The sequence below is a fragment of the Cinclus cinclus genome, chromosome 5, assembly GCF_963662255.1.
Source record: "Cinclus cinclus chromosome 5, bCinCin1.1, whole genome shotgun sequence".
In the NCBI taxonomy this organism is placed as follows: domain Eukaryota; kingdom Metazoa; phylum Chordata; class Aves; order Passeriformes; family Cinclidae; genus Cinclus; species Cinclus cinclus.
In genome coordinates, this window is record NC_085050.1 from 67,865,460 (window position 1) to 67,893,389 (window position 27,930).

The 27,930-nt window shown below is 41.3% G+C and overlaps 1 protein-coding gene across 4 annotated transcripts; it reads right to left on the reverse strand.

Annotated features, from left to right (window-relative positions):
- Positions 1-504: 504 nt before the first annotated feature.
- On the reverse strand, positions 505-27,420 carry LARP1B (La ribonucleoprotein 1B). Of its 4 annotated transcripts, none has more exons than XM_062493129.1 (19): positions 26,960-27,420; positions 19,674-19,735; positions 18,882-18,941; positions 16,904-17,072; positions 15,326-15,463; positions 12,934-13,077; positions 12,664-12,832; positions 8,759-8,903; positions 8,383-8,557; positions 7,396-7,568; positions 6,856-7,227; positions 5,877-5,997; positions 5,152-5,357; positions 4,663-4,769; positions 4,032-4,186; positions 3,579-3,723; positions 3,003-3,112; positions 2,668-2,795; positions 505-2,461 (listed from the first exon to the last, which is right to left on the reverse strand). In XM_062493129.1, exons 1-19 carry the CDS (start codon positions 27,180-27,182, stop codon positions 2,240-2,242), a joined length of 3,024 nt encoding a protein of 1,007 aa, XP_062349113.1. In that variant the 5' UTR covers positions 27,183-27,420; the 3' UTR covers positions 505-2,239. The 4 variants fall into 4 exon arrangements, with proteins under 4 accessions (XP_062349113.1, XP_062349111.1, XP_062349110.1 ...); XM_062493127.1 differs by having other exon boundaries at positions 4,032-4,189; positions 5,152-5,363; XM_062493126.1 differs by having other exon boundaries at positions 4,032-4,189; positions 26,960-27,400.
- Between the last annotated feature and the right edge of the window lie 510 nt (positions 27,421-27,930).

Here is a 27,930-nt window from a genome sequence, read left to right on the forward strand (position 1 = left end):
AAGGCCCCTCAATTACTGAGAGGTGATGAACCACTTGAATCCAGACAGTGAAACCAGCAGCAGTGCAAGGACTGTTTTTTCCACTGTCTGCAAGGGAAAAGAGGGAAGATTCAGGGAGGTGAAAGGGGCATTCCCAAGAGGCAACCAGAGCTGAGAATGGACTTGGATAGTGTTTTTGTCCAGCCCACTAAAGGGACACTGAGCAGCTCTAGAGGCCAGCAGGTGAAATACTCACTCTCCTTGCCCCATGTTTATCGTTCACCTGTCGTATCTTTGACAAATATCCAATCATACGACAAAAATTAATTTATATTCTTCTTTTGATGCTTCTTTTGAAGAAAGCTGGCTTGCATTCCAAGAAACACTTCCACCTTGACCAGGCTGAGTTTCCCCAACACCTCAGTGCAGCAGAAATTCCCATGTAAATCTACAGCCTTACCTTCTTCCAAGTTGTTTTTCTTCACACTTTTGGGAGGGGGGGGAGAAACTTCATATACAACACTATTAGGGTTTTTTGTTGTTTTTATAAAATTTTTCAAGATATCACAAAATTACACACACTATAAGCTTAATCTGCATGTTTTCCAATGAAAAATTGAAATATCTTAAATTTATTATATACAATTTCAATCCAAATTTACATTCGCATCATTTTCATGGGTAGCAAAAGGCATGGATCAAACACAGAATTGAGATGTGTCACTTCAGCATATTTATAGGATATTTACTTCAAATTTTGGTATGTGTTCATTTAAATTTATTTAGAACAGGCCACTGACAAAAAGGCTGGATTTTGTGCTGAAATGGTATAAATTGTGGGGAAAGTCACCTACCATCCACTCCTTTCAATGCAAGCATCCATCATCTGTTTCAGTGGGATTCACAGGGCAATGACTGAAAAATTAACTAATTCATTATAACCTCTGAGAGCTGTTAGTGTAAAGCTCCATCCATGGTTGTGCAGTCAGTTTAAGGCATCTGTGCTAGACATCACTTTATAACTTTAAAAGTTACCTGAAGTAATGCTGCACTTAACTAACAAAATGCTGGAATTCTTCTCACCTAACCCTGGAAGTGAAGGTATTCACTTGGTTCTTCTTGAGTGTTTAAAAAGAAAGTAATTAAGTTAATAAGACATGACAGGTTCTAAACATCCCCCTCTTTCAGCTACAAAAATGGATTTGTATTTGAATAACTTACATTCAGTGAAATTGTCTTTAGACCTGTTTGAAATCATTTAGGCTTAGCGAGCACAATTTAAGCAGAACTTCATTCAGATATTGCAAAACAAAGCAAATAAAAATGAAAATTTTCAAGAAATACTTTGTTTCCCTCCAAACTAATTATTACTTGAAATATGGAGAAAAAAAATTAACAATTATGCCTCTCCTGCTAGACTTCATAATCATACGAGAATTCAAATGAAGACACCTCTCAAGCCCAGAGTATGAACAATTGGCTATTTTAACAATCTGCACAAACTGTAGATACTGGATGTTAATTTAAGACACTATGAAATCAAAAGCTCAATTTTTCCCCGTAGCTTTCTGTTACTTGAGTTATTAAAGAACCAGCACTGAAGGAAATATCTGCAAAACTATCCCAGTTATGTCCACTCAAACTCCATACTTAATGAAATACTAACTATGGAGACCCTGAAAAAAAAATAGAAACTATATCTTGAAACAGAATCAAGAAATGCAGTTTCATAATACAGCTGCATGTTCTCAAGTGTGCTTTTGCAGAAAAACGTATTTTTGATAGTTAGCCTTGAAAGCAAACAAGTCACATGGATCCTTCCTTTCCATTTAATATTCCACATAGAATGTGATCTTTTTTTTGCTTTGGTAAAATACAAATAACAGGGAAATATGGGTAAGGAAAGCACAGTAAATAACATGGGTATATAGCATACCTTTTTTTAAGAAATCTGAGCTGAAATGTAAGGCATCCCTCGAAGTATTTTTTGCATATGCAAGGAATGCAGTTCTTTGTAAACAAAAGCTTGAGGAAAGCAATACTGAAGCCAAAGAATCTTCCCTAGCATCCTTCCAATGATCCCATAACCAAGAGCAACTCTCCTAGGGCAAGTGTTTTGGAGCTATATCCTGTGAAAAAGAGAATCCCATCCTTTCCATACATTTTTAATCACGTAGTAGAGATTGCCTCGCCTTGAAGATCTCCAGATTAGGGGAGTGATGCCAAAGTTGATTCTTGAGGGCACGAGCTCATCCCAAGTCTATTTTTCTGGTACATCACTTTCTATAGATTTTGGGGCAGCATTGCTACGGCCCACAGAGGCTTGCACGGTATTCCCACAGGAAACGCTTCCCAGCGCCTGGGACTGGCAGGCAGCAGCAGATTTGTTGGTGGAAAGTGTTTTAGAAGAGTTGGACTGATGTCTGCGATGACCTGAATCCTCACCTGGTCTCCTCCTGCCAGATTCTTCACCAAGAGGAGGCTGAAAATAAACATGGGCAACTTGTTGGGTGTTTTGCTGTGAAGCCAGGTAGTTTTTGCCTCTCCCCAGACTTGTAGGACTGAAAAGATTATACCCTTAGAATTTATCAGGTTGCCTTTTCATGAAATCAAATACTATTATCAGGTTACCTTGCAGTGAAAATATTAGTACACCAAATATTATTTAAAACAAGCATTGAAACTTACATCCACCCTGAAGTCCTCCAGTCTCTTAAATTTACTCAGGTATTCTTGCAGTTTGGGATCAACAGCTGGAGTCTTGTGCTGAGAGTATTTTAGGTAAGCCCAAAATTTTTCCAGTCCATACAGCTGACCTAGTAACAGAATAAGATAATTTTACCATTTTACAAAGGTCAAATTTAATTATAAACTTCATTATTCACTGGTAAATATATTTTTAAGAGAACTGAAGATAAAAAGAATATGAATAAAAGCTGTTCTTGGTTAGTTAATAAGTCAGTGCCAAGGAATTGGAATTATCTTCAACTAATGGTACCACAGTGCAAGCCTGTGATAATTACCAGCTTCATAGTCCCTCCTTGTTTCTTGTTGGAAATCCTCAAATATTTCTTTCCTGAATTTCTTTTCCAGGCCATAGCTGTAAAATCTGAACAAGCATTCCAAGCCGTACCTGGAACAGAACAGAGAGGTACAAAAAATCCACCTTATCTCTTTGGCTCAGAGAAACAGAGATGGGGGAACTGGAATTATATCCAAGAACTGAAGGGCAGTGACAATTTCCTTTGTGGTCATTTTTCTGGTATTTTTGTAAGGCAAGCCAGTTTGAACAAGTAAAAGGAGGTTAAGAACATCTTCACCTACAGAAGGAAGACTCTGAGGAGTGTTAGTACAGAAGTGACTTGTCATGGTCAACAAATTACAGGATTTTGTAGAATTCAGAACTAATTACAGGTCAGGAAAAGCTGCACAGTCAGCTATCCATCTGCAAAGCACAATTATATACTGATTTTTGCTATTAAAATAACTTTTACACACTGCTATTTTAAAGATTTACAAAAAGTCAAAGGCAGTACTAAAATTGTATGCAAACTTTACAGTCATTAAAAGGAATGGTAAAGGCCTCAGGAAAAAAATACCTGTAGTGTTCTTTTGCATCCTCTAGAGCAAGCTGTTTGAATTCTTCATACATTTTCTTGTTGAAGTGATCTCTCAGAAAAAAGGACCAGAAACGAAAAAGTGTGTTCATTTCTTGGGACTGGCCAATTCCCAACCGTTTCCTCTCTGGAAGAAAAAAAGAAAGGGAAGAACAAAACCACTATTTTAATTTTTCACAAGAATATTTTGAAGTGCCTTGCCTTTAGTAAAAAAAACACCAGATCTTCTGGTAACTTCAGTTCATATTTGAGGGTGATATTTTAGTCAGGGAATGTAAAGTTAAATGGAAAGCAGGGTTCCTAAAACAGGAACCAAATAAATTCTGCTTGCCTTTCCCAAGAAAAATTAAGGATGAGGAACAATGGAAAGAAAACTGGTATCAGACAACTCCTGGAAGCATCTAAAAATTATAGGAGGTTCATGGAGCAGCTTACCCGTTAAACACCTCCGCCGGTATTTGTGGTACACCTGCTGAGTAAAGCCATTTTCCTTTAACAGTTCATGAGATGGGTGCTGGAATTTGGGAAGAGAATTTGGAGTACAGCCATAACCTGTCAGTGGAGCTCCTTCTGAAGGTGAGGCATTGGAACTGCTGGAGAAAAAAAAAAAACAAACCAAGATATTTCTGCCCTGTAAACAGAGCTTTTCTGCAGCATTAGTTTTCACCCACCCTGACCTATACAAGAGCTGGGGTCTGCTGCACCTGGGGACTGCTGCAGTGCACCTGGGTTTGGGTGCACCTCAAGGAAATCAGATTTTGCGCTAATATGTTGAAAATAAAAGAGTTTTGGACAATGATAATTAAACATTACTGTCCTGCTTGATTTTAAATGGCCACTGAAGTGCCTCAAGTACCATTACTGCTGCTGTATCATGGATCAAACAACACTGAACATCAATCTGCCTAGCTTGTTTCTGGACAGCTCCGAATTCCATATTTTTGTCTTTCTCGAACATTCTTTTCTTGCTTCCATTGTATTTATAAATTGCCTTTTACAGCTTGCTTCTCCATTAGTAGTGAGAACTACCTGCAAATAAATTTTGACTAACAGCAACAGCATTTACCTCACAGAGGAAGTTCTTGGCCTGTGGTCTCTGGAATCCATCACCCAACCAACATGGCATTCTAAGGGAGGATTCGTACTGTGGCGCGTTTTTCTTTTTCTTGGAGTCTAAGAAAGTAAATGAAGGGTTTATTTCCCTAATTTGACTTCACTCATTCTCTCCCTTTTAAAAGAGAGATCTAAAAGTTTTCTATTCTGTTATCTAACAAGTCACAAGACCACGGTTTCATAACCTGAAGATTAGTCTTATGTAAGTAATCAAAAGTCTTAAGCACTACACTTCTTTTAGTAAGGACTTTCAAGGAAGAAGACTCAAAAAGCATTTAATAGAGATAAAAAAATGAATATGGTAAATATTTTGGAGTTAAGCAACAGGAGTACAAGCATTTAATTTTTTGCTTTTTGATTCTTGCTAAACCGTGTGCACAAACATGAGCTTTACAGGCTTTTGCTGGTTTGTTTTGTTTTTTAATATATTTTTTCCATTTACCTTTACATCAAAGGATCGTGCTTCTTTAACAACAGGGTAGAACCTGGGTGTTTTGTTGGGATCCTGGAGCCTTGGGGTGCGAGGTGTTCGTGGGATGAAGCCAGGGTGGAAACAGGGGGAATCTGGGACTGCTGTTGGCAGCGATCGAGCCATTCCTGCTGTTGGAGGTACTTCAGTAGTCAGGAAATGACAGGCCAGCTCCTCTGCTAAATATGGAGGCAGGGAGGAGAAAGTGAGGTGGTTTTACTGAGCTACTTGAGAGATGCTATTAGCATGTAACCCCGAAAATGCTAATAGTACCACTGTATCAGAAATACCACAAGAGAGAAGATTTGGATGTTGTGGCTGCTCAGTAATGGTATGATACAAGCAGTAAATTCTTCTAATCTCATTTCCTTCCATCCCTGTATCCCATTAAAAACCTCTATAAAATGTTTCACAGCTTCAGTTTAACTTTACGCATTGTAAATTCCAAGGCACACAAAGAGTACCTGGTGCTGGTGGAGAGTGACAACAAGGCAGAAGAAGTGCCAGCTTCTTGTCACTCAACTGAAACCACACTACCCATGAACAGCTGACAATTTGAAAAATTAGCAAAGAAAAAGCCTCCTCAGACTGCTGACTGAATCAAAATTAAAATACAGCACAGGCAGAAAGACTCAAAACACCTACAGAGTTGTTCTTTATTACAGAGATTCTAAAAAAACAAATACTTTCATACTTACCTTTCTGGAACCCTGGAGGTCTTGGAGGAACTTCTTGGGTTGGATCAGCAGTTTCTGGTGCAAGACTAACAAATTCGTCCTTATTAATGAGGTTTAGCTTCTTAAAGTTCTCAATCTCTTGCTGAATTAGAGAAAGCAAATTGTAAATGCAAAGCAGGGTAATAGATACCATCCTGAGAGACAGATGCATTTCATGAAGAGCAAACAAGCCAGAACTGACACACAAGTAACCTCACACCTGTCTCAGGTGGGACATGTGCATGCTGTGTGTGAAAAATCTCATCAAATCATTGCCAAGTCTGTAACAACAACAAAACAAAGGAAATATTCTCTCTTGCTGTTTGCTATTTCTCACTGCCCTCTTCATGTTTGCTGGTTTTCTTGGTCCATTCTAATCCATATTCTAAATTCTACCGTTATTTCTTGCTCTTATTCTCAACAACCATTTCTACCTTTGTCATCTTGCTTTTGTACAGACATGCTCCATTTGTCCATGAAGCTACTTCCCCCTCTTTGTGCACAGATGAAGCAAGCCCCTTTCCCTCACCACTCATTGTTTAGGTTACTTCATTCTAACTATTGCTCCACCAAACAACAAGGCAAACATTACCTTAATATAAAACTGCTTTAAAATAATTGTATTATTTCCCTCTCATCATCTCATCTCTGACACACCCCCCCCTTCCACTCTGGGTAGAGGTTTGCAGTTGTTATGAAACAAACTACTCACAGAACAAGTGAACATTGGAAAAGTTCAACCATCTCCAAAATGTAACCAAAAATATTCATTCAGTGTTTTTGGTCAAGTCTGTGGCATGAAAAATTGGGGTTTGCTTTCAACTGTAAAGACAAATCAGCAGACCTGCAGATTGCTGTCACTTTCCTGTAGCATTTTACAGCTATGTGGCAGAAGGCTGAAACTAATTTGGAAACTCTTTGAACAGGCATGGTTTTCAAGTTTAAAATTAAAGAGAATTACCTTCATCGTGGCATCATTTTCACTCTGATCCATCCACAAATCCTGTTCGTAGTAGTACAAGCCATCATTAATGACTTTAGCAAGTTCTGATGTGATTTTTGCACGGCACACACGATTGCCAGCGCGGTCTCCACAAGGATGTTTTTTCACATATGGTGGTGTCTGTGTTACAATTAAAATCTTGTTTACATCCTGATCATCAATTTCATAATCAGAATCGCTATCTGACCAATCAGTAAATTTATTCTTCCGACACTGATTTTGTTCCATCTCTTCATCAAACAAAAATTCAAGCTCTTCCTGTTCTTGTTCCTCCAGAGGTGGGGGTGGTTGGTGTTGATCTGGTGTTTGATCAGGTACAGGAACAGTCTCCTAAGTTGGAAAAGGTCTTATATTTGAATTGGATAATGATTTTCCAAACTTTATTGCATTCTCAAGCATCACATATGTTAAGATGCTTAAACCTTGGTTTACACTGTAACCTCAAAGGTGGTTCTGCAACTGGTTAATTAAATATAACATAAAGGTTTTTGATTTTACCTTTAGCTTTACAGTGGATGCACGATGCCTCTTCTTCACTTCTATCCAAGGTTCAGAGTCCAAATCGGGCAAACTTGTAGACAGTCCTTTAGACATTGTCTGAAAATTACTCGATTCAACGTTTTCCTTTGGACTCAATGGGCTTCCCACTCTTGGAGAACTTGGGGCAGACTCTAGCAATAGAAAACAGCAGTTCAGTTCCTGTTGTGGATTGCTTTGGTTCTGTTTTGCTAGTTTTTCAGTTGTTTCACTGGTCTTTCTCTTAGCCACAGCTATCATTTTTCTACCTCTCTGGATAAACATAATGCTGATGAAAGAATTTTTACATTTTTAAGAGACAGCTTTTCACAGTTCACACAACATTTCAGAATAAAATCAATTCTAAGAATTTATTTCCATGGAAAGTTTCTTCTTAGCCTGTGAGACATTACGTGTTATTGAGGAAAAAGAGAGCAGCATCCTTAGGATCGTGTTTTCTCTGTGTCATTCTCTAGTCCTGTGGATGGGTGCCTAACTCCATCTTCATTCTTCCCATTTAATTTCAGCCAACATTTTAGGAAAAGATTCCCTTGCCAAGGGTTGTCAGCAAACAAACGCATCTCCCTATTAAAAATGTGAATGAGCTTCCCATCCAAAACAAGGATGTCCCAAATAAAGAGTGAACTTTCAGCTGCCATAAAAATGAAGCAGATTTTAGGACTAGTTAAGGATTTTAGGACTAGTTTAAGATTACTATTGCTAATTCTACAGGGCTGTAATCCACCGTTCTATATTCTGGAGAACAGTCACAGCCATAACACACGAGAGACATTTTTATCTACTTCACATCAGCCACATGACTTGGCAAGTACAGGGCTGGCAGGCAGAGCAGCTGAATAAACCATTACCAAAAGTACAACTTCTATTATGAAATCAGTATCAGGAGGCAAATTTCCTAAGCTAGACAGACAGCCCTAAACTTATGTTTCTGTAAAATAAATCCTTTACCAGTATGCGAGTCAAAAGTTTGTCCTGGTATGAATTCTGGACAATTGATGAGCTGAGAAAAGTCAGTTGGAGGCAGGTTGCATGAAGGAGGACCTGGAATTGGCCACTTTTCTGGATCAACTCTTTTTCTTAGTTTCTGATCCACAGTTTCAACTTCTGTACTGTCCTTGAGGGCCTGTGTGACAAACATATTATAACATTAAAAACTATCAAAAAAAGAAAAACAAAACAAAACAGCAACTTGGCCCCTTAGAGCCTCTTCATAGAATCCTTGTCCTTGCAAGCAGACATTTTTCTTAACTTCATAGCTCTGAAGCTGTGGCAGCATAGAATTAACCAAACAACTTTTCAAATACATCCTTCAGAATGCTTTTACCTCCAAAATGAGTGCAGCATTCGTAGTCAGAGCTTGCATCCGACGGAAACTGGCGATCAGTGACACAGGCAAAAATCCTTGTTGGTCCATCTTCCTCCTCAGAAAGAAGTCTCTCTCCAAATTTTCTGTGCTGAAATAATACTCACTGCAGAAGGAAACACACAAACCTGAGCTTATCCTATGGTTAAAGAAAATCCTAAAGCAGCAACCTAGATTCCTCGTTAACATCTTCCATTAAAAAAAAAAAAAAATCCAGAGTATTTTGACAACAACAAAACCATTCTTCAGCAGAAGACCTAGAGAGCAGCAAGCATGCTTGACAGGCTGACAGACTTATGACTCAGTACAGCACAGAGGGGTAAAAACCAAAGCCTTGCTACATTTGCACAACCAAAAACTACGCTCCAGTTTTCCTTCACCCACCCCCTCCCTCATTACTTACATGGACAGAAGGGAACAACATTGTCTTGGCCTCCATAGAGATGAAGGACAAGCACTGCTCACAGTCAGAACATAAGTTATGTCCCACACAGCAGTACCAGATCATCCTGAACTACATATTTTATTATCCCAGTTTTCAGTGCATTGGAAGGCTTAAGTATCCTATCTGAGTGTTGAGGCACAGATATATACCCTGAATCACCAAGCATGCTCGTGGGAAGATGAGAAAACAAAACCAGTAATGTTGTATTTGGTATGAAACTGTACCAAAAAGGCACAACAGTTCATGGAGGAAAAATGTCTTAAAGAGTAGATGATGTTGAAGTACAAGGACATTTCAGGAATCTGGTAATACCGCAGAGACGAGGGACAAACAGCAGAAAGACAAATTCAACAATGAAGCTGCTCTAGGAAATAATCCGGGTGTTAGGATGTTTTATACTTAGTGAAGGCAAACATGATCTGTCACACAGAGCAAGAGAATGAGAAAAAAAGTCCTATGAAGAAGAATGGACAACCCCCTCAATTTCCATGATAACTGAAATCTAGGCCTTTCATAGAGCTTACACATCATACCATGATTTTGCACAGTACATCCAGGGAATATTAACTCCTCATTACATTCAGAAAAACACAAGTATGGAAAGACTTAATGGAAAGCAGTAAAATTCTATGACAAAAATAGAGGTAGGGCAAAAAGAAAATGAGAGGGTATTAAAATGCTGAGGAAAAAAGCTGCACATGCAAATGTAAATAAAGACCATTCTACTTTCAACAAAGAATAAAACAAGTCTGTCCACTAGAGCTGGGATCAAGGCCAAAGTCTCCACGAGCAGGGCATTCTGATGCCATCAATGACTCAAGCAGCACCTTGATACCATTTCTTTCTCTAATTTTTTGTAGCTGAAGAAATTTGAAGCAAAAGCTGGCTCTGTGAAACACATGGAATCTCACACACAGAATATTGTGAGCTGGAAGGAACCCACAAGGATCCTCGAGTCCAGCTCCCAAGGGAATGGCCCATGCAGGGATCGACCCTAAGACCTTGGCAGTATCAGCACTGTGCTCTGACCAACACAGAATGAATTTAAAGTCTCAGTGCTGGACAAGACAGGACAAATGGAAACACTGCTATTAAATCAAAGCAAACAGAGAAGAGAATGAGGCTTTTGGAGAATTAAGCTCTTACTCAGAGCCAAGCATGATCACTGAAGCAACTGGGCACAAAGAGATAATTTCTTTCAAGAATATCCTGTCTACTGTTCTGAGCTGCTATGTTCCTTTTCCCCTCCCAGTCTAGAAGATAAGCAAGCACAAATGCCATATACCAACATTTTACTAGTGTTACCTTTACAATCATACAGTAAAGGTAAAATCCTGTCACGATTCGCCTAGTTAAAAATTCCACAAGCAGAAATGGACAATGACTGAACTTGACTCAAACTGCCTCACTTGATGTCCATCACTCTAGAAAAAGGAATGTGAAAGACCATTAATGATAAATTAATACAATGCACAAGTTTGCTCCAAGTAGAGGGACAAACCTAAACACACACACCCCCTGCAGCTTTTCTCCTTTTCCTCAGAGTCCCTTTCCTTATTCTTGAATTGATACTTGAACTTTTATTTATTTTCTAAAGCAAGAGGAGTTTTTAAACAGAGTTCTGCTGCATGTTGCAGAATGAGGAGCTGCTAAGCACTGAAACTTTTCAGGCTGACAACTTCAGCCTGTGGTTAAAAACATGGAAGATACTTTTGTATGCAATACAAATATTACTCTCTTGGACATCGAGCTGGTTCTTGGGGCAAGTATAAACTGCTTGATTACAATATGATTCTTCCTGTAATTACAGATCAACTCACTTGGACAGTGTCTAGGATTTTTCTCTATTAAGCAGGTAAACTTTCGAAATCTATTCATCCACTAGGATTCAATCTCACTTCTTTAATATATCCTGGTTTATCTTGGACTCCAATAGGAACTCTGAGACAACAATTCTGTGTACCTTTATTCTGTACATACTTCCTTCTTTGGCATAGTCACTTTAATATTTTATAGCTAAATTATGAAAGGCAGACAAAGCCAGCCCAATTTAGAGGCTAATAATAGGTAACTGATTAATAAAGCCTGTTTCCCATCATTATTAATGTGGTAAAATAAGGGAATAAATAAAAAACACCTTTTTTGTCTAGGGAAAATAAAACTAGTGAAGTTCTCTTCTAAATCTGCTCAGGAATCTCCCTCTCATGGAAAGCAAACTCCATAACCAAATACCTCAGGAGTTCACATCAGGCAAGTAACCAATGGCTGTGTTTATCCAGCCAAGCCAAGTCTTCTACCAGCACCTGCCAACATCTCGGTGCCAAAAGGGAATACAAATATACCCAGAAGTCAGATGTGACCAGTGCTGTAACTGACATTTTTCTCAGCAGAGGGGGACATCATCATGTCCTACCTTAGGAGGTCTGGATTCTACACTGCATGCCCAGAAATCTGGCCAACAGTGGAGTGGCTGTGCTCCTCCCCCACTTGTCTGAGGACAGTGAAGGCCGATTATCCTGACATGGGGGTACATGTCCACTGTCAGGTCTCATAGGGGCCTGGCAGCAAGAGCAAAAAAAGACTGCAATAGAAGTTTTGAAGTTGATAGCCACATGTCAGATACTTTCTGCCCTTTAAAGAGGCTTTTCTCTTCCTTTTTGCGTCAACTGTAACAAAAGAAGCGAGAATAAAATAAGCAAGTTGCTGTACGGAACACGAGGGCAATCAAAAACCACCACAGAGGCATCCAGGGAAATGCAAGTACAGAGGATGAAATATCTGCCAGTGGTGGAAACTGTCTCTTTAAAATGAACTAGTGCTTTCCAGGCCCTTTTTGACTTGTCTCCTGGTGATAATCAGTCTTCCAGATGGTTTCTCATTGCCTAATGGTATACACGAGAAAGTAAACATTTCAGATTATTGAAAAATCAAGTATCATTGCAAAACTACTCTCTCAGTTACATGTTTCAGGTGAAACACACTGAAAACATCAAACTAACAAGACTTCTCTAAGTGAAATTGAGAGCAAATAGGGGAAACATCACCCAAGAAGAGTTTTACAGGCAAACAGACCAACAGTACTCAAAAGCACAAGCTCAGAGACATCCATATCTCAATTACATGACAACATAAAGAGGGTTGTACCATAAATAAAGCAGTTAAACAAGTTAGAGCCAGACTACAGCACAAAATGCAGAAACAGCTTCCTTAAAACTCCCCCCCATCACTCAAGTTTTTCCACCCCACCAGTGAATAAAATTGAGCCGACACTAGTAATGGTCAAAGTTAATTCAAAAAGTTAAGCTGAAATGCCTTAATCTCCAACTTGACATGGATAACAAGGATTCAACACTGTTTGAAATTAGTTATTTTGTCTTAATTCGATCTCTGAAAATATTTATACATTAAGCAATCTACTTACATTTGGTGTTTTATATATTCCTTGAGAAGTGCTTCATCCACAGAATACATCTGCACTCCTGTTCCGTCACCATAGTAATAAATCACACCAGGGTTAAGTTCAGGCTGAAATACTTGGTCAATTCCTTCACCATACAGTTCTTGATAACCAACTGAATAGTCAAAGTTCACTTCAACATAAAAGAGAACATCAAATAACAACATTAGAAAATGAAAACAACATTATAGCCAGTTTTATATTTTTTGGCCAAGTATCCATTTCTTTGCATACTGCTGGGGTTTCCTCTGCCTCGTCCTCTTCCTCTGCTTCTCCCCCTTCCTCTGCCTCTGGAGACCCCTCGGACGCTGCCGCCCTCGCTCCTCACGCTGCACACCTCGTCGTGGTCATCTCTCTTCTCTCTGTCACGACGCCAGTCTTGAAGAGAAGAAAAACCACAAAATCACAATGAAACATCCTGGTGCCTCAAAGTCCCTTGTGCCACCTCAGTTCTCAGCCTGAGCCCAGGCAATGCAGAGCCTCAGCCATGGTTAAGTGGTCAGAGCTGAGGCTGCAGGAGAGGAACAGGAGACGTCTGACAGAGGGTGAGTCAGGCAGGAGGGTCAGCAGCAAGGAGGTAATGGATGGACTGACAGTCAATCCCAAATCCTTCTGAAGCAATTGGACACCCCAGTGCCAGCTCTGCAGAACGGCTTGGGTTGGAAGGACTCTTAAAGACCAATTTGATTCCAACCCCTCTGCCACAGGGGCAGGGACACTTACCACTAGACCAGGTAGCTCAGAGCTTCATTCAACCTGCCCTTGAACACTTCCAGGGATGGGGCATCCACAGCTTTCCTGGATAATCTGTGCCAGGGTCTCACCACCCTAGCATTAGTTTGTTTTTTTTCCCCCTAATATCTAAGGAAAACCTACTTGCTTTCATTTTAAAACCATTCCCCCTCGTCCTGTCATTCCATGCCCTTTTAAATAGTCTCTCTCTCTCTACCTTGCAAGCTCCCTTCAGGTATTGAAGGCCACAATTAGGTCACTCCAAAGCCTTTGCTTTTTCAGGCCAAATAAACCCAGTTCTCCCAACCTTTCATCACAAGAGATGTGCTCCATCCCTCTGATCATCCTCCTCTGGACTCACTCCTGCAGGTCCATGTGCTCCCTGTGCTGGGAGCCCAGCTCTGGATGCAGTGCTCCAGGTGGGCTGTCACCAGAGCAGAGCAGAGGGACAGAATCCCCTCCCTGCCCTGCTGCCCACGGGGCTCTGGATGCAGCCCAGGACACGTTTGGCTCTCTGGGCTGGGAGTGCTCACAGCTGGGTCATGCCCAGCCTCTCCTCCAGCAGCACCCCCAAATCCTTCTTGGGGTCATCTGCAAATGTGCTGAGGATGCACTCCATGCCCAGCTCTTGATGACAGGATCCCACAGCAGTGGCTCTCTGGAATCTCCCTTTTGTCCCTGGCAGCAGCTGCCAACCACTCCCCTGACTCTGCCCATTGAACAGCAACTGTCCAAACCAGACCCCAGGGGCCTTGGCTTCATCCACCCCAAAACTCTGGGACAGGTGTAATTCCCACTTCACTCGTGAGAGGAATTGTGTGAGAGAGGGTTTCATTTTGTTTATCTTTTCCTAACACTTGCAGAGACTTCCATATACAGTCAGTCACCTTTGCTGAAAGTTTCTCTTTGTTTTAAAGCTGTAATTGGATAGTCTTCCAGATGCCAGGGAGACCATTTTGCCAAAGGAATGCCTGGGGATACAGCCCCTACTGGATCAAATTGAGAGCTGCTAAATTTAACAAAGGATTGACTAAAGACATGTATCAAAAATTGTATTAAAAATCTTGGTTTAGCAACTATTTTTAGTGAACCCTACAACCACACATGTATGTCCATACACTCAAGTCCTGTTAAATAAGACTCTGAATTTACAGAGAATATAATCTCTATGTGTGTGGTTTGCAGTCATTTGAACATCCTAAGAAAAAACTGCTGAAGGAAGTGATAACTGGTAAAAATGCTCCCCCCACCCATATCCATCCTTCAGACATCCAGATCAAACTCTGATATCCATGCTCCTAAAATGACTTCATAAATTCCATGTCAGTAGCATCCTGTCGTTATAATGAGCAAACATTCAAACTGTGAATAAATATTGCAATTTTAAAACTTAAACCAACAATTTTTTACTTGGACCGAGATTTCTGCCTCCTAACCAGCTGTGTTCACAACACCTGAGGACCAGAAGCAGCACCAGTTTTGGTGTTAGTACAGCTTTTTGCATAGCTGTGCTGAGAAATAGGTCAGGGAGCTGAGGGAATGGGTCCAGCTCGGAGGAAAAAAACAACGTCAGTAGAACTGCCAAAGCAGAGTTCAAAGTGTAGCTCCACAAGCAACTGTTCTGCTAGCAACAAGCTGTGGGAATAGCAGCAGAGCAGGACTGAGCAGACAACTTCTGAGGCTGTTTCCAAACTTTCTGCATTGTAAAATGGTGGGACAAGATGGTATAAGGCACCATGAAGAGGAATATATATGCTGCTGGTCACTGGCAAATATAAACACCAGGTTTTACCTACCACAGGTAGAGCTAAGTTTGGATGTGAACTGCCAGCTCATGTGACATTACACTTTACTTGCCACCAACAGCAAGACCCAGAGACTGATGATTACTTACTTCTTGCCTCATTCCTCCTGTTGTTATGAGGTATCAACTTGTTTGTTTCCAGCAGAAATCTGGAGCTCGTTCGAGCTCTGTCTTGATTGTCTGACCTCACATCGTCCAAGTGAAGCGGCACCCATTTCTGCTTGTTACCTTGAAAAGTTAATGTATTACTCTTAATTATACTAATACTCGAGGCTTCAGCTCCTGAAAAGACTCTATAGAGTTTTCCTTTTAAAATTAGCAGCAGTTAATTTCAAATGCTAAAAAGTGGGAGAAGCTTAACATTGAAATGTTAAGATATCACGAATGACTAAATAATAAATGCAGTAAACAAGAATTTCTGAGACTGAAATGCAATCTCACCTAAGCTTCAAATATTAGAAACAAAGGCAAACATTATATTTAATGGCTTTTTAGATGCTTCATGATCAAGAATTTACAGCTATGTCACTGTTAAATAAATACAGGCTGTAAATTCCTTGCTATATAATTTCACAACTTGCATATGAAACTTTGAGGTAAAATAATAACATGTAAAATTAACCATCACAATAAAGATTTCAATCACAAATCATTCAAAATTTTCCTGAGAATTTAGCTGTGGATACTGTACTTTCACCTCAAGATATTCAAAGTTCATTCACATGCACCAAAAATTACTAGCAAAGCTTTATTTTGCTTTATTTGCAGGTTGGCCTAAAGTATCCACTAACAATTAATTTAACTAAAATAGAGATTGGTATTATGGGGTCCATTCTTTTGTGGCTAAGAAATATAAGCCAGTACATAAAATGTCTTCTCTGCAGTGGCAGCAGGGGGGAAGAAAAACACATTTTACCTGTGGAATGGTTTGCTTTAGATTTCCACTTAGACTGAAAAAAATAAAAGCAGTAAAGTTTATATATATATATATATATATATATATATATATATATATATGTATAAAGGATGATTCATAAATCTCAACAGCAAAGGTCTTTAAGGATGTGGAAAAACACCAGCAGGGAATCAAAACAAAAAAGCAGCTGATCTTGAGACTCTTTTTGCTGCTTCTCCAGCCTATTCCAACCTCCTGACCAAATGACATACAGGTTTGCTTCCCATTTTTAGTGTAAGAGATTGGATTGAAAGGAAGCAAATAACCTGGTTTGGTTTTCAAATGATCACTGCAATGTGCAAGCTAATAGTAGAGCATGAAAACTGAAGTACTGGTGTATATGCAGTAGCATACACACACACACACATATATATAGATATAGATACAAAGTTAAATTAACACAGTGCTACCTATCAAGGGAAACAAAGGCATCAGAGACAGCAATGACTTGTACAGCCATGACAAAGTCTTCCAGAAATCATCAGAGCTCCAAGGACCATCAATAGGGCACAAGCTGCTTTTCCCCCAGACTGAACAGGATGCTCCAAACCCTGGGGGAGGCAGCCTGGCTGAGGCTTCTGTGCAGACAGCAATACATTCTGTATTCACCCAGCTAAGGCAAATCATGAGAAGTTTTATCAAGTCACTTAACTGGAATCCATGCAGCTGTATCAACAGTGACTTACTGCATTATGCACAGTGCCTAAACTCACCTTTTTTCCTTTGGTTATTAGTCTGGGCTTCATCTTCACTAGTGTTATCTGTTGGACCATCTGGCTTTGCCTCTGGATTGTCCTTGATTCCATTATCGCTTTTTTGATCAGATTTTTCCTCCTTTTCTCTTCTATGTGTTGGCTTCTTATTATGACTTACAGTCTTACACTGTAAGAGACACAGGTAATTATTTCTGGCAGTAAAGCTGCTGATAGCAGGAGGTGCACATTTCCTTTAGCTATTAAAATTCCTTTTTTATTACCTGTTCTCAGCCTCTTCAGCAGGGTTAACTAAGAATTGTCTTGTTTTGTAAAGTCTATTTTAAAATGGTTTTATTTTCTGCTAACATGGCAAGAGCATAAAATAAATTTTTAGATTGAGAAAGTTTTTTGTTTTTTAACAGAAGATGTAAAATGCCAGTGTGTACAACAACCACGACCTCAGACATGAAAATCTATTCTATAGGAAAGAAAGAAATATTCTCACTAGTATCTACTGTTCAGACTTACTATCTTTTAAAAGCTGGGCTCACAGAATACTGGGAGGGAGAGAGGGAGGGGATTCTGCTCCTCTGCTCTGCTCTAGTAAGACCCCCACCTGCAGTGCTGCCTCCAGCTCTGGGGTCCCCAGGATGAAAATATGGACCTGCTGGAGAGAGTATAGGGGAGGCCAAGGATGATGAGAGAGCTGAAGCTCCTCTCCAGTGAAGACAAGCTGACGGCTGGGATTGTTCAGCCAGGAGAAAAGAAGGTTTCATGGCCCTTCAATGCTTAAAAGGCGATTACAAAAGGGAGACAGACTATTTAGCAGGGCCTGTAGCAATAGGACAAAGGGGAATGGCTTTAAAATAAAAGAGTTTCAGACAAGGTATACAGGAGGAAATTTGTCAGGATGAGAGTGGTGAAACAGTGGCACAAGCTGCTCAGAGAGGTGGTGGGACGTCCCTGGGACATCCAGGGAAACATTCAAGGTCATGCTGGATGAAGCTCACTTGATCAAGTATAAGATGTCCCTTGCACTTGGGTTGGGGGGAGTGGGGGGCCTGGATGAGAAGACCTTCAAAGGATCCTCCCAAGCCAAATCATTCTATGATCAGATATAAATTTTGCCTGCAAACTGGGACGTTTTGCAGACATTTCTGCAAATGATAAAGAATGTTCCTATGTTGTAGAGACAGCTTTGAACCTTCTGGAACACACAGAGTAGATACTGCCGTACTGTGCTATAATTAATTTGAACGAAGCCTTCCCCTATTCAAATAAACTAAGTTTAAGTACAAACCGAATGTTATTTTGCTTTACAGACACCACATGAATTTGGACACTTTCAGTTATAAAATGCATGTTGTTGAACCCAAATGTTGTGGTTTCCCTGACCAAGAACACAGTAAAAGCACCACAGGGATGCTGCTGCAGAGCTACAGCACAGTGAAATGGCACCCCACCATTTGCAATCATCTGTGCTCTCTTCTTGTTTTAAATAGCATCAGAGAGGTCTAAAATACATTATGTACTTATCACTTGAGATAAAGAGAAAGGAAGATAATTTGACAGAATAGATGTTAACTTAAAACCCAGAAGGGGGAAAATCTATCAGAGGAATAAGATAACTAAGAATAACTAAAGTGTGTTCAGACAACAAGCATGAGCCACAAGAGAGGGCAGTACTTTCACAACTCCAAAGGCCTTCTCATCTGGGCATAAACAGATGAAAACAGCAGAAAATAGAAATGAAACTTTTAAAACAGTGTAGTTATAAAATAAGGCACTATTTCATGTACATGTCTGTGGCACACCATTAACGAATTCCAGTGCCAGTGCCAACAGTTAAGCACACACTAATATCCTGAATTATTGACAAAACTTCTATTGAGACCCTAAACACCCAAATCACATTCTGGGGGGAACAGTATTAAACAGATAAGCCAACATGGTTTAAAAAAAAATAAAAATCCTGAAGATTACACAGGACACTTACTTCATTGTTTGCTATTTCACTCGGGGTCGGCCAGCTTGCGATATCACCCAAATCATCGGCCTGCAAAGATGAAAAACAATTTAATGTCCTTCCTTGATTTAGCCCTTTTTAACCCAGGAAAGATGTCAGTCGTGGCTCAGGGAGCCAGACCACCCCCTGGAGCAGAGCAGTTAAAAGTAGCAATATTTTCACAAGACAAGAATTACAACAGAAAACAAACACACAGCTTAAGAGTTTTGAGCTCACATCAAACAATTTGTCAGATTAAATGTTGTCTTACACATATGTGATTTAGAGGTATCTACTGCTCAAGGCTTTTAGCTTTTTGAAAACCTTGACAGCTATTAACCAACCTAAAAAGGAGTGGCTGTACAAAATTTTGGAAACTTAATGTTTCAATAAAAGGACTCCGTGTCTCCTGTTGTCATAATGGTGATTTTATGCACATAAAGGACACTCATCACACAGGATGCAAAGAGGATTTCCAAAACCAATCTAGCATTATTCGTGCTCAAGTGATGCTATTTCTTTGCAGCCCCTTCAGGTTTTTATGGAATCCTACTGATTTTTTGAACAAAAATGCCTTTCTTTATCCCTTGTGCATACACCAATTTAGCAACTCTCCTAATTTTAACTTCCTTTTTTATTAATATTTATCTATGTGTTCAAAGTTGTCTATTACTAAGGTATAATGTAACACTTCTGGTTGGAAGTCCAAAATACCTTCTATCTTTTTATTAGAGCAGTATCAGCTATTTATCACACTGAATATTTATAGGCAAAAATACAAACCTTGCTGCTTTTTCTTGTCCTGGGTTTTCCTGATTTTATCACTTTAGTGGAATTTTGTAGTTCTGAAAAGGAAGAAAAACATTTTCAGGTGAAGAATTAGGCTGTACTTTAAATGAGTAAGGCAGGTGTGTGTTAGTAACTCTGCCATGCTCTATCTTAACTACACCAAAGTGTTTCTGAGGGCTTGATATCAAAGTCAATTAACTTTTTTTTAGTGAATAATGTCACTAATAGTACATGACACTGAAAACTCACATTCATAACAAGGGCAAATCCTCTTGCAAACCAGGTATACAAGATGCTGCCTTACTCTGTATTTAAGCACTTTTTTCAACGAAGAAGGTCAAGGCTATGTCAAAATGCTGGTAATTTTAACCTAACAAGTGGCAAAGAAAAGCCCTGATACACATTTAATCAGTTCTCCTATTAAAAGCTATACTTATAAGGCAGAATTTATGAAATCTATAATTATGCAAGCACGGGGGGTGGGGGGAATGGAAACAATGATATATTCCCAAATTCCTAATAATTTTCTTTTAGAAGTAATTAGTCAGGTGCCAAATAGTTTATATGTATAGCTCAAAATCAAGCCAAAGTAAAAAACCAAAACAAATCAACAAAGGAAAATACAAAAATATAAAAATACTACTTTTTTAAAAAGCCTAACATTGTAATAATGATGCCATCTGATCTCCTGAGCAAGAGGAAACCATCTCTTGATTTCTTCTGTTAAGTCCTGGCTCTCCCAGTGCATGTCTTCCCATACAGATGGGAATCACAACCACTCCTTGAAACTTCTCGTTTGGTGTTTTATTGTGAGACAAGTTTTAAACACTGAACGTGTCTGAAATCACAAGTGGATTATTTTATACGGGGATAACATCACCTCCTCAGCCCTTATCTCTTTCACATCCAGTGACTAATCTCCCTTATCACGGCTCCACACTGGGAACCCCACCCTTGTGCCCCAGTGACTCTGGAAAGCCTCTCTGTCTGCTTCCTGGAATACACAGCAAACGTTAGAAGCACAAACTAATGCTTACTCCACATTCCAGTCTAGATTTTAATATCATTTATAGCCACATAAATTATGAATTTCGTGTATGTGCTTTATACAACTTGCCCATCTCACCAGACACTAATCCAGTGAATCCTGACCACCATTTGCCAGCAGCTTTTTGCCTCTCCTACAGATCTGCTTTTTAAAACAAAGACAAAACACGTCTCAATTAACTTCGGACTGAGCGCTTTAAGAAACACACAGTGACCATATAACCCTCATTTTCACTTGCCACTCAGTAGTAAACTAATTGCCCTTTTACAAAACAAGATAAACGACTGCAGGGGTGGAGCCGCAAACAAATTTGTAATTCTCTCCAAGAGAACTGCCAATTACCCGTGCAGGTAAACTGAGAGGCTGTAAACACAGGTCTCTGTCCAATTACCTGACTGAAGCCCTTTTTCCATCTCACAGCACTTTTACTTAAATTGCTGCTGAAGGACTGCTCTGCCAGAACTCCTGCTCTGTGTGTCAGCAGGGCGTAGCGAGGCACTCAGAAGTGCAAGACTCACTGTTGCTGCCCTATCTTAGTCATGGGATATAATTTATTCCAGGCGGCAGGAGAGGCTATCTGAATCGAGCAGAATGAGACCCAACTCGTTTTAAGGAATCTCTCTTATCTGAATGGAGTAATCCAGGACTCGGAAGATGCATTTGCAAGCTAAACACAAAGAAAATATTAGGCAACCCACTGCCTGGCGGATGATGCCCTTTTGGAAATCAAAGGGCTTGAGATCTCATCTCACTCTGTACTTCCCTACCTTAAGTACACGTAGGGAAACACCTCCACAAAGTTCCTTGTCCTCCCAAAAGAGCCATGCTCAAAAGCAAATTTAACAGGTCCTTCCTGGCCAGCTTTCTGGGGCTTATCACGTGGGAGCTGGACTTCAGTGTGAAGCATGAAAGGGAAGATAAAGGGGAAGGAAAAAACAAGAAGGAGGGTGGGAGAGTAAAAGTAAAAAACCTAACATGAGATCACTGAAAGGTTTTACCCAGGTCACACCTGTCCTGTTGTTGTGAACAGGCTCAGAACCACTATTGAGGCAAAATACGAGTTCAGCTAAAAGCCCTCTGCCTAACATCACTCTGGGATTTGGTTTTGACATCCCATAACAGCATTGGGTACCCTGAAATGGCATCTTTACTTTCAGCAGAACTCAACAAGGTCTTCCAAATGAACTATTTCACTTGTTAATTCCAACACAACTGCATTAAAACAGTTTATTCTGTGATGTGCCACAAGGAACCTGCTCATTAGTGGCATGCTGTGACAATAAAAAAATTCAATGATCTTACTCGCTGAGTTTCAGAGTTTTGAGGGTGTGGGAGAAATAAATAAAGTATGAACTTAAACTACCTCAAGCATGAGGCAGTTTAATTGCCAATGATCATCTTTCAATCACTGAACTCCATCCAGTCGAGATGGCATTCACATGAAAGCAGAAATCAGCCTCCAATGCCATTTTTACTATGGTTCTTCCAAGTTTCCTGACAGACCACATCCTAGCAGGAGGTATTCCTGCACAAAGAAAAGGTTCCACAAACTCACCATGTGCATTATGTCAAGATAAATGGAACAGCAGGTCTGAAAAATGAAAGATTAATTTTGGAACCACCAAAACTGCAGCAATCCTTTGGGACAATGGCAACAGAGAAGGAAAAGCAGACTGGATGGCTGAGAAGCAAAGTTTGTAGCTAAGATCTCTCACCAAAATAGTCCTGATCACAATCACAATAGGATCAAAAGACAATTGGATCACAAGTAAGAGGACTTCAGAAAGGAACGGTTTGAAGCTCTGCAAATAACCAGTCAGCAAGTAATTTTTTCTGATGGAAAGGGAGGGATGATATTGCCAATTTCTTCTGAAAGTAAAGTCTATTAATATGGGTGAAATGCACTCTAATTTTTGATACAAGCACTGTTTATGCTGTGAGGCTTTCTAGACAATATTCAGGTTTTATTTTTACTCAGAATGCACGTGTGTTCCCTTTTGTAAAAGAACAGCATCACATAAATACCAGAAGGAGTTCAGGCAGCAGATAAAATCACCCAGCTTTTCAAAACTTAATTGAACCCTGTGTATTGAACTTGTAAAATACTTTCCTTTCAATGCTCAGTTTGAAACTTGACAGTATATTCCATTTTTAAACAAGGTAAGCTATCCTTAAATCTATTTTTTTAACAGATGAAGTATTGCAAACGTAACAAAAATTATCCCTTGGAGAACATCATTAATTTAAATCCAGAGCAAGGATTTAGAGCAGAAATTCTACAAAACAAAACAAAAAAGAATCCTAGTTACTATCCTAACATTCTGCCCTACAAGAGTTTTAGCATTTTATAGCAAAAACTACACTACATTGTCAATCTCCACACTATTTGAACAATTAACCAAGGCACTGAGTTATGACACCAGCACCCTTCTACCTGTTCATGTTCAATACCCATCAATTTTTCAATGCAACAAGGAATTTGGGGGCGGGGGGGTGTAATCCACAACATATTCTTGAATCATCATGGTGCTATTTATTTTCCTTATGTTTAATTTCTCAGTTATTTTTTTTTCTTAGCTTCTTCGTAGAAAACTGCAACCTGTGACTCAATTTCCACCGAAGTTTTCACAGTTAAATGGTGCACATGCCATAGCACAGAGGTGGGTTTCAGTTTCATAAAAGTTTTCCAGTTTAGAAACAAAAAACCCCAGACAAAAAAACAACCACACAAAATTACACATGCTGTTAGGTAGAACTAAAATACAGGCAGCAGCTTTATAAGGATAATGTTTTTAATCCCTTTAGGGTTGTCAATGCTGAAACTTCTGCTAATGCTTTGAATAATTTTTAGATGCTGCTATTAAAACACTCTATGAATTCATAAGAACTAATGAGAACGCCTGTCTTAAATACACCCAAAAAAACCCTCATAATCAGATCATTTATGAATTGACTCATCTAAGGTTTGCTATTCCTAGCAACACAGCGTGTCTTCACTGAACTGTACCTTTACAACCTGTTTTGCTATCAGACTAAAGTGAATTGATTTATACAATAGCACTACAGAAATGGCTCTGCTACCAAAATAGCAAACAGAAAACATGTATTCTTTGATGCCCAGAAATAACACAATAAGCACAAAATAAAAGAATGAAGTGTGTGCTTATTTTAATTAACTACATCATTCAAGCACACACTAGTAGGCAAACCCACTTCAACCACTTCAGCAGCACAAGTGTTTCGTTCCACTAAATATTTTAAAGAATTTCATTAATGATTTTTGAATAAGCATCTAATAAATCATTAGAGACCCACATCAGCTATAAAAATCACAGGAAGACTTGAGAACCTGTCATTCAGATTCCCTTTTTGTAACCTCACAAAAAGGGCAGTGCTGAAGGTGTCATCAGATGAAGAGATAGGAGAACTTCTGAAATAAATTATTTCAACCACTTGATCCAGGGTGAATTTTTTTATGTGGAGGATGGGAAACACACAGTTTCAACCTAAAGTAATGACTTACTGCAATACATTGGCTTGGCACTACAAGGGGAGGGAGGCACATCAGAGAAGCACCTTTCATCACTTGGCAGCCTCTGTTAAAGCCCACTCCCCCTCACCACGATCACCAGGATTAGAATCATGGAATCACTGAGGCTGGAAAAGATATCCAAGATCATTGAGACCAACCTTTGACCAAACACCACCTTGTTAACTAAACCCTGGTACTGAGTGATTTCTTGAACCCCTCCAGGGACTGACACTCCACACCTCCCTGAGCAGTGCGTTTCAAATCTTAACCACTCTCTCAGGCAAACAATTCTTCCTGAACTAGAGAGAAGCCTATTCATTTCACAAGCAATTTTATACCTGATACAAGTCTTTCCCCCAAGTTAAAAGCAGATGAGGATGTAAAAGCAGCTTCTGAAGTAATTCTGAAACTATTCTGCTTCAAAGCGAAGTTTAATGAAACGCTTGGTCAGAAACACTGAACTGTGGTAATAAACACACCATGAAAAGTTCAGATATGTTTGCAGCAGGTGTTTGTTTACTGTAAAGACTAAAACATACTAACGTATCTGAGAGAAAAATATAATCAGCTTTAATAAAAATGCTTGGACTGAATTCTTCTACCAAAATTTTACATTTTCCTGGTAGCATCAGGTGACACTAACTGTTTGTTTCAGTAACAAGAGGCAGGTATGCCTCTATCACAAACCAATCCTATGATAAATTGAAAGCCCAAAGATGACAAGCTGGAGCAAATTTTCTCTAGTCTGTAACTATCACTGAACATTCCATAGGTGCACGTCTCAGGAAACTTTTAACAAATTATGCCAGGATCAACAAGTCTAACAGGATCCAGTCACTGCTTTGATGTGAGATCCTTTTACATTTTATTATCCTCTTTACGGATAGTTCGACATTCCATCCCAGTAGCATTTCTGCTCATCCACTTATTATTTCACATGACTAATTTCCATACTACAACATTCATAAGGGCCTAGTGTGACAGATTTTACTTTGCCAACGTGCAATTAGTTTCTTCAAAATACATCCCTTGTTGCGGGTGGAGGCACATGGCAATTTCTTCCTTCAAACAGCCAGGAAGGATCAGCTGCTTTGCCTTTTACAAGGTTAAGAATGGTGGCTTCCTCACAGTGCTTCTGGTGGTGGCCAAACCAAAACACACGCCCTGGTGTGTGCTCTTCACCAGTGCCACTGCCAGCAATACTGACTCCCTTATTTGCTCAGTTATATGCCCGGACACTGAAAATTATGTTCTAGTACAACTCCTCAGTTTAATTATTAATTACATTAATGGCAAGCACACCTTCTTGCAGGAGAAAACCAATATAAGGCTCTCCAAAATCATGAAATGAAGCAGACAATGTGCACAGTGGATGAATGCACTGCTTCCTGCCTCCTCCTTCCTTCAACAACCATTTCTGCGTTTTATCTTTGCTGGAAAAGCACACTTTACGGAGGTGAAGCACACAAGGTGCTAGCACAACAAAAGCAGTTACTCCACTGCTTCTGATGCAGCACTGTTGTTATTTCTTCCACATCAAGGCAGATGAGTGACAAGTCCCCTTTAATGCATGAAGCAGACCACAGGCTACTGCCCAGCCAGCTGGATTTTGGAAGCTCGACACAAACAGGTACTTAGGAGTGCGTCAGTACACATAAACAAAACAGTCCAGATAATAAAGATGGGTATATATGTTGCCAAAAGTTCTGCTCTTCAGCCAAGTAGAGATTTTGTGGTCTGGAATGTGCTGTCCGTTTGTATGAGCTGTACACTTGAAACTGTAAATTATATATTTCTCTTTGTCAAGGAAGTACATGTTTAATTCAAGGATAAAAGTGACTGTGAGATCACAAAAAATGGTTTGTCAGGTGCCCTCGGGAGCAAGTGCTGAGATTGAAATTCTCAGCAAGCACTGGTTGAAGCATTTGTTTTGAGGTCAGCAGCTTACTTGCAGCCAAGAACAATACTCCAAGAAGCTACAAACTTCTAGGAACTCTTTGCTAGCCTAAGCATAAAGCCTGGCAATTTCAAGTTAGGTCCTTGACGACCAGCTTTGTACGGCCATATGCCCGTTCAGTCAGTGTGGTGCCTATAAAGCAGCTTTATCTTACACGTAGTGATTTAAGGCCAGGAAATTATCCCGTGGCTACTCTCCCTATGTAAACACTCCAAATCCCAACAGCGAGGGAACTGCCTGCTTTTGTCAGCGCTTAGAGCTTCCGCAGCCCCATTCTGGAAGCCAAACCCAAGTAACGGATCGTTCCGAGGGCCTTGCTACACAATTAGCCGAAAAAGAGCTGCGGCAAAGCAGCATTTCTAAAGGAGACTAAACGAGACGAGTGGGCGAGCAGCCCGCTCTGCGAGCGCCAGGGGCCGGCCGGAGGTCACCGCCGGGCCGGGGTGGCCACCGCAAGCCCCGGGACCTGCAGCCGGCCCGGCGCTCCTGTCCCCGGCCGCGTCGCCCGCCCCGAGCGCTCCCTCCTGTGCCCATGTATGTCAAACCCAGCGCGCCCGGCCCGGCTCCCGCCGCGCTGCGCACGGGCCCGGCTCCGCGGCCGCCGACAAACACGCGCTTTTCCTTCCTAAAAAAGAAAAAGAAAAAAAAAAAAAAAAAAAAACGAAAAACAACCCAACGAAAAACCAAAACCAAAACCACCCCGATGCCATCAAGGCGCCGCGCACACGCTCCCGGCCCCGCACCTGGCTCCTGCGGTCCGAGCCGCCCGTCCGGCCCCGCGGGCGGGGAAGGGCTGTCCCGCCGGGCTCTGCGCCGCGTCCACGCGTTCTCCTTGGGCGCCGGGGCTTCCCTGCTCCGGCCTCCCTCCTCCGCCCCCTCCTCGCCGCGGGGCGAGCCGGGCTCGGGCTGCCGGGGCTCCTGGGCCGCCCCCCAGCCCCGCCGCTCCGACACCTGCGCCGCGGACATGCCCGGCCGTGCGCCCGCCGGAGGGGCCGCAGCCGGGGCGGCCGAGGCGAGGAGCCCGCGGCGGGGGAAGGGGAACCCGCCTCCTCTCCTCGCCGCCCCGCCCCGGAGCCGCTGCCAGCGCCCCCCGGCCGGGCCGAGCGCCGCCGGCTCCCTGCTGCCCTGCGGCCGCTCGCTGCCGCTGGGGGCGACGCGCGGAGCGAGGGACAGCGACGGGGACGGGGACAGCGACCGCGACCCGCCGGGGCCGCCGCCGCCTGCGGAGGGACGGGCGGCGCTCCGGGCGCGCTGCCCCGGCCCCGCCCGCGCGGGGGAGGGACCCGGGGCTCTCCCGTGAGCCGTGACCTCACGCGGCCGGGAGGCTTTCCAGGCCCTTTCGGACATTTCGGCTCTGCAGGCCTCGCCCGCACCTGCACGGCGATAGGGTGAGGAGGAGGATGCGAGCGTCTCCGTGGTGCGAAGGACACTCCCCGGGGCACAGCCTCGAGAACAAGTTCAGCAGGCGCATGGGGACATACTTGAAGCGCCAGCAGCCAGGGAATCCCGTATCATTTAAGCATTCCAACAGACAGGTACCTCTGCCCTCACACCATCTCGCTCCTGACCTTTTACTTGCTGCCAAAAATGCCCCGGAAAATCATCTCTCAGTAGCAGGTGTACTCATTCCACGCTCGCTGTTCGTACCCACGCTCCCGACACTGCATTATCCCACAAGCACTACGGTCACAGGATGAGGAAAGCCACCATAGCA

Coding starts and splice junctions, on each gene's coding strand:
- LARP1B (XM_062493127.1), bottom strand. CDS start 27,182: ATGTCCGCGGCGCAGGTGTCGGAGCGGCGGGGCTGGGGGGCGGCCCAG. Junction 5,998..6,855: donor AAAATGATGCCACGATGAAG/GTAATTCTCTTT, acceptor TCTCTAATTCAG/CAAGAGATTGAGAACTTTAA. Junction 5,364..5,876: donor ACCTCCAGGGTTCCAGAAAG/GTAAGTATGAAA, acceptor CCCTGCCTCCAT/ATTTAGCAGAGGAGCTGGCC.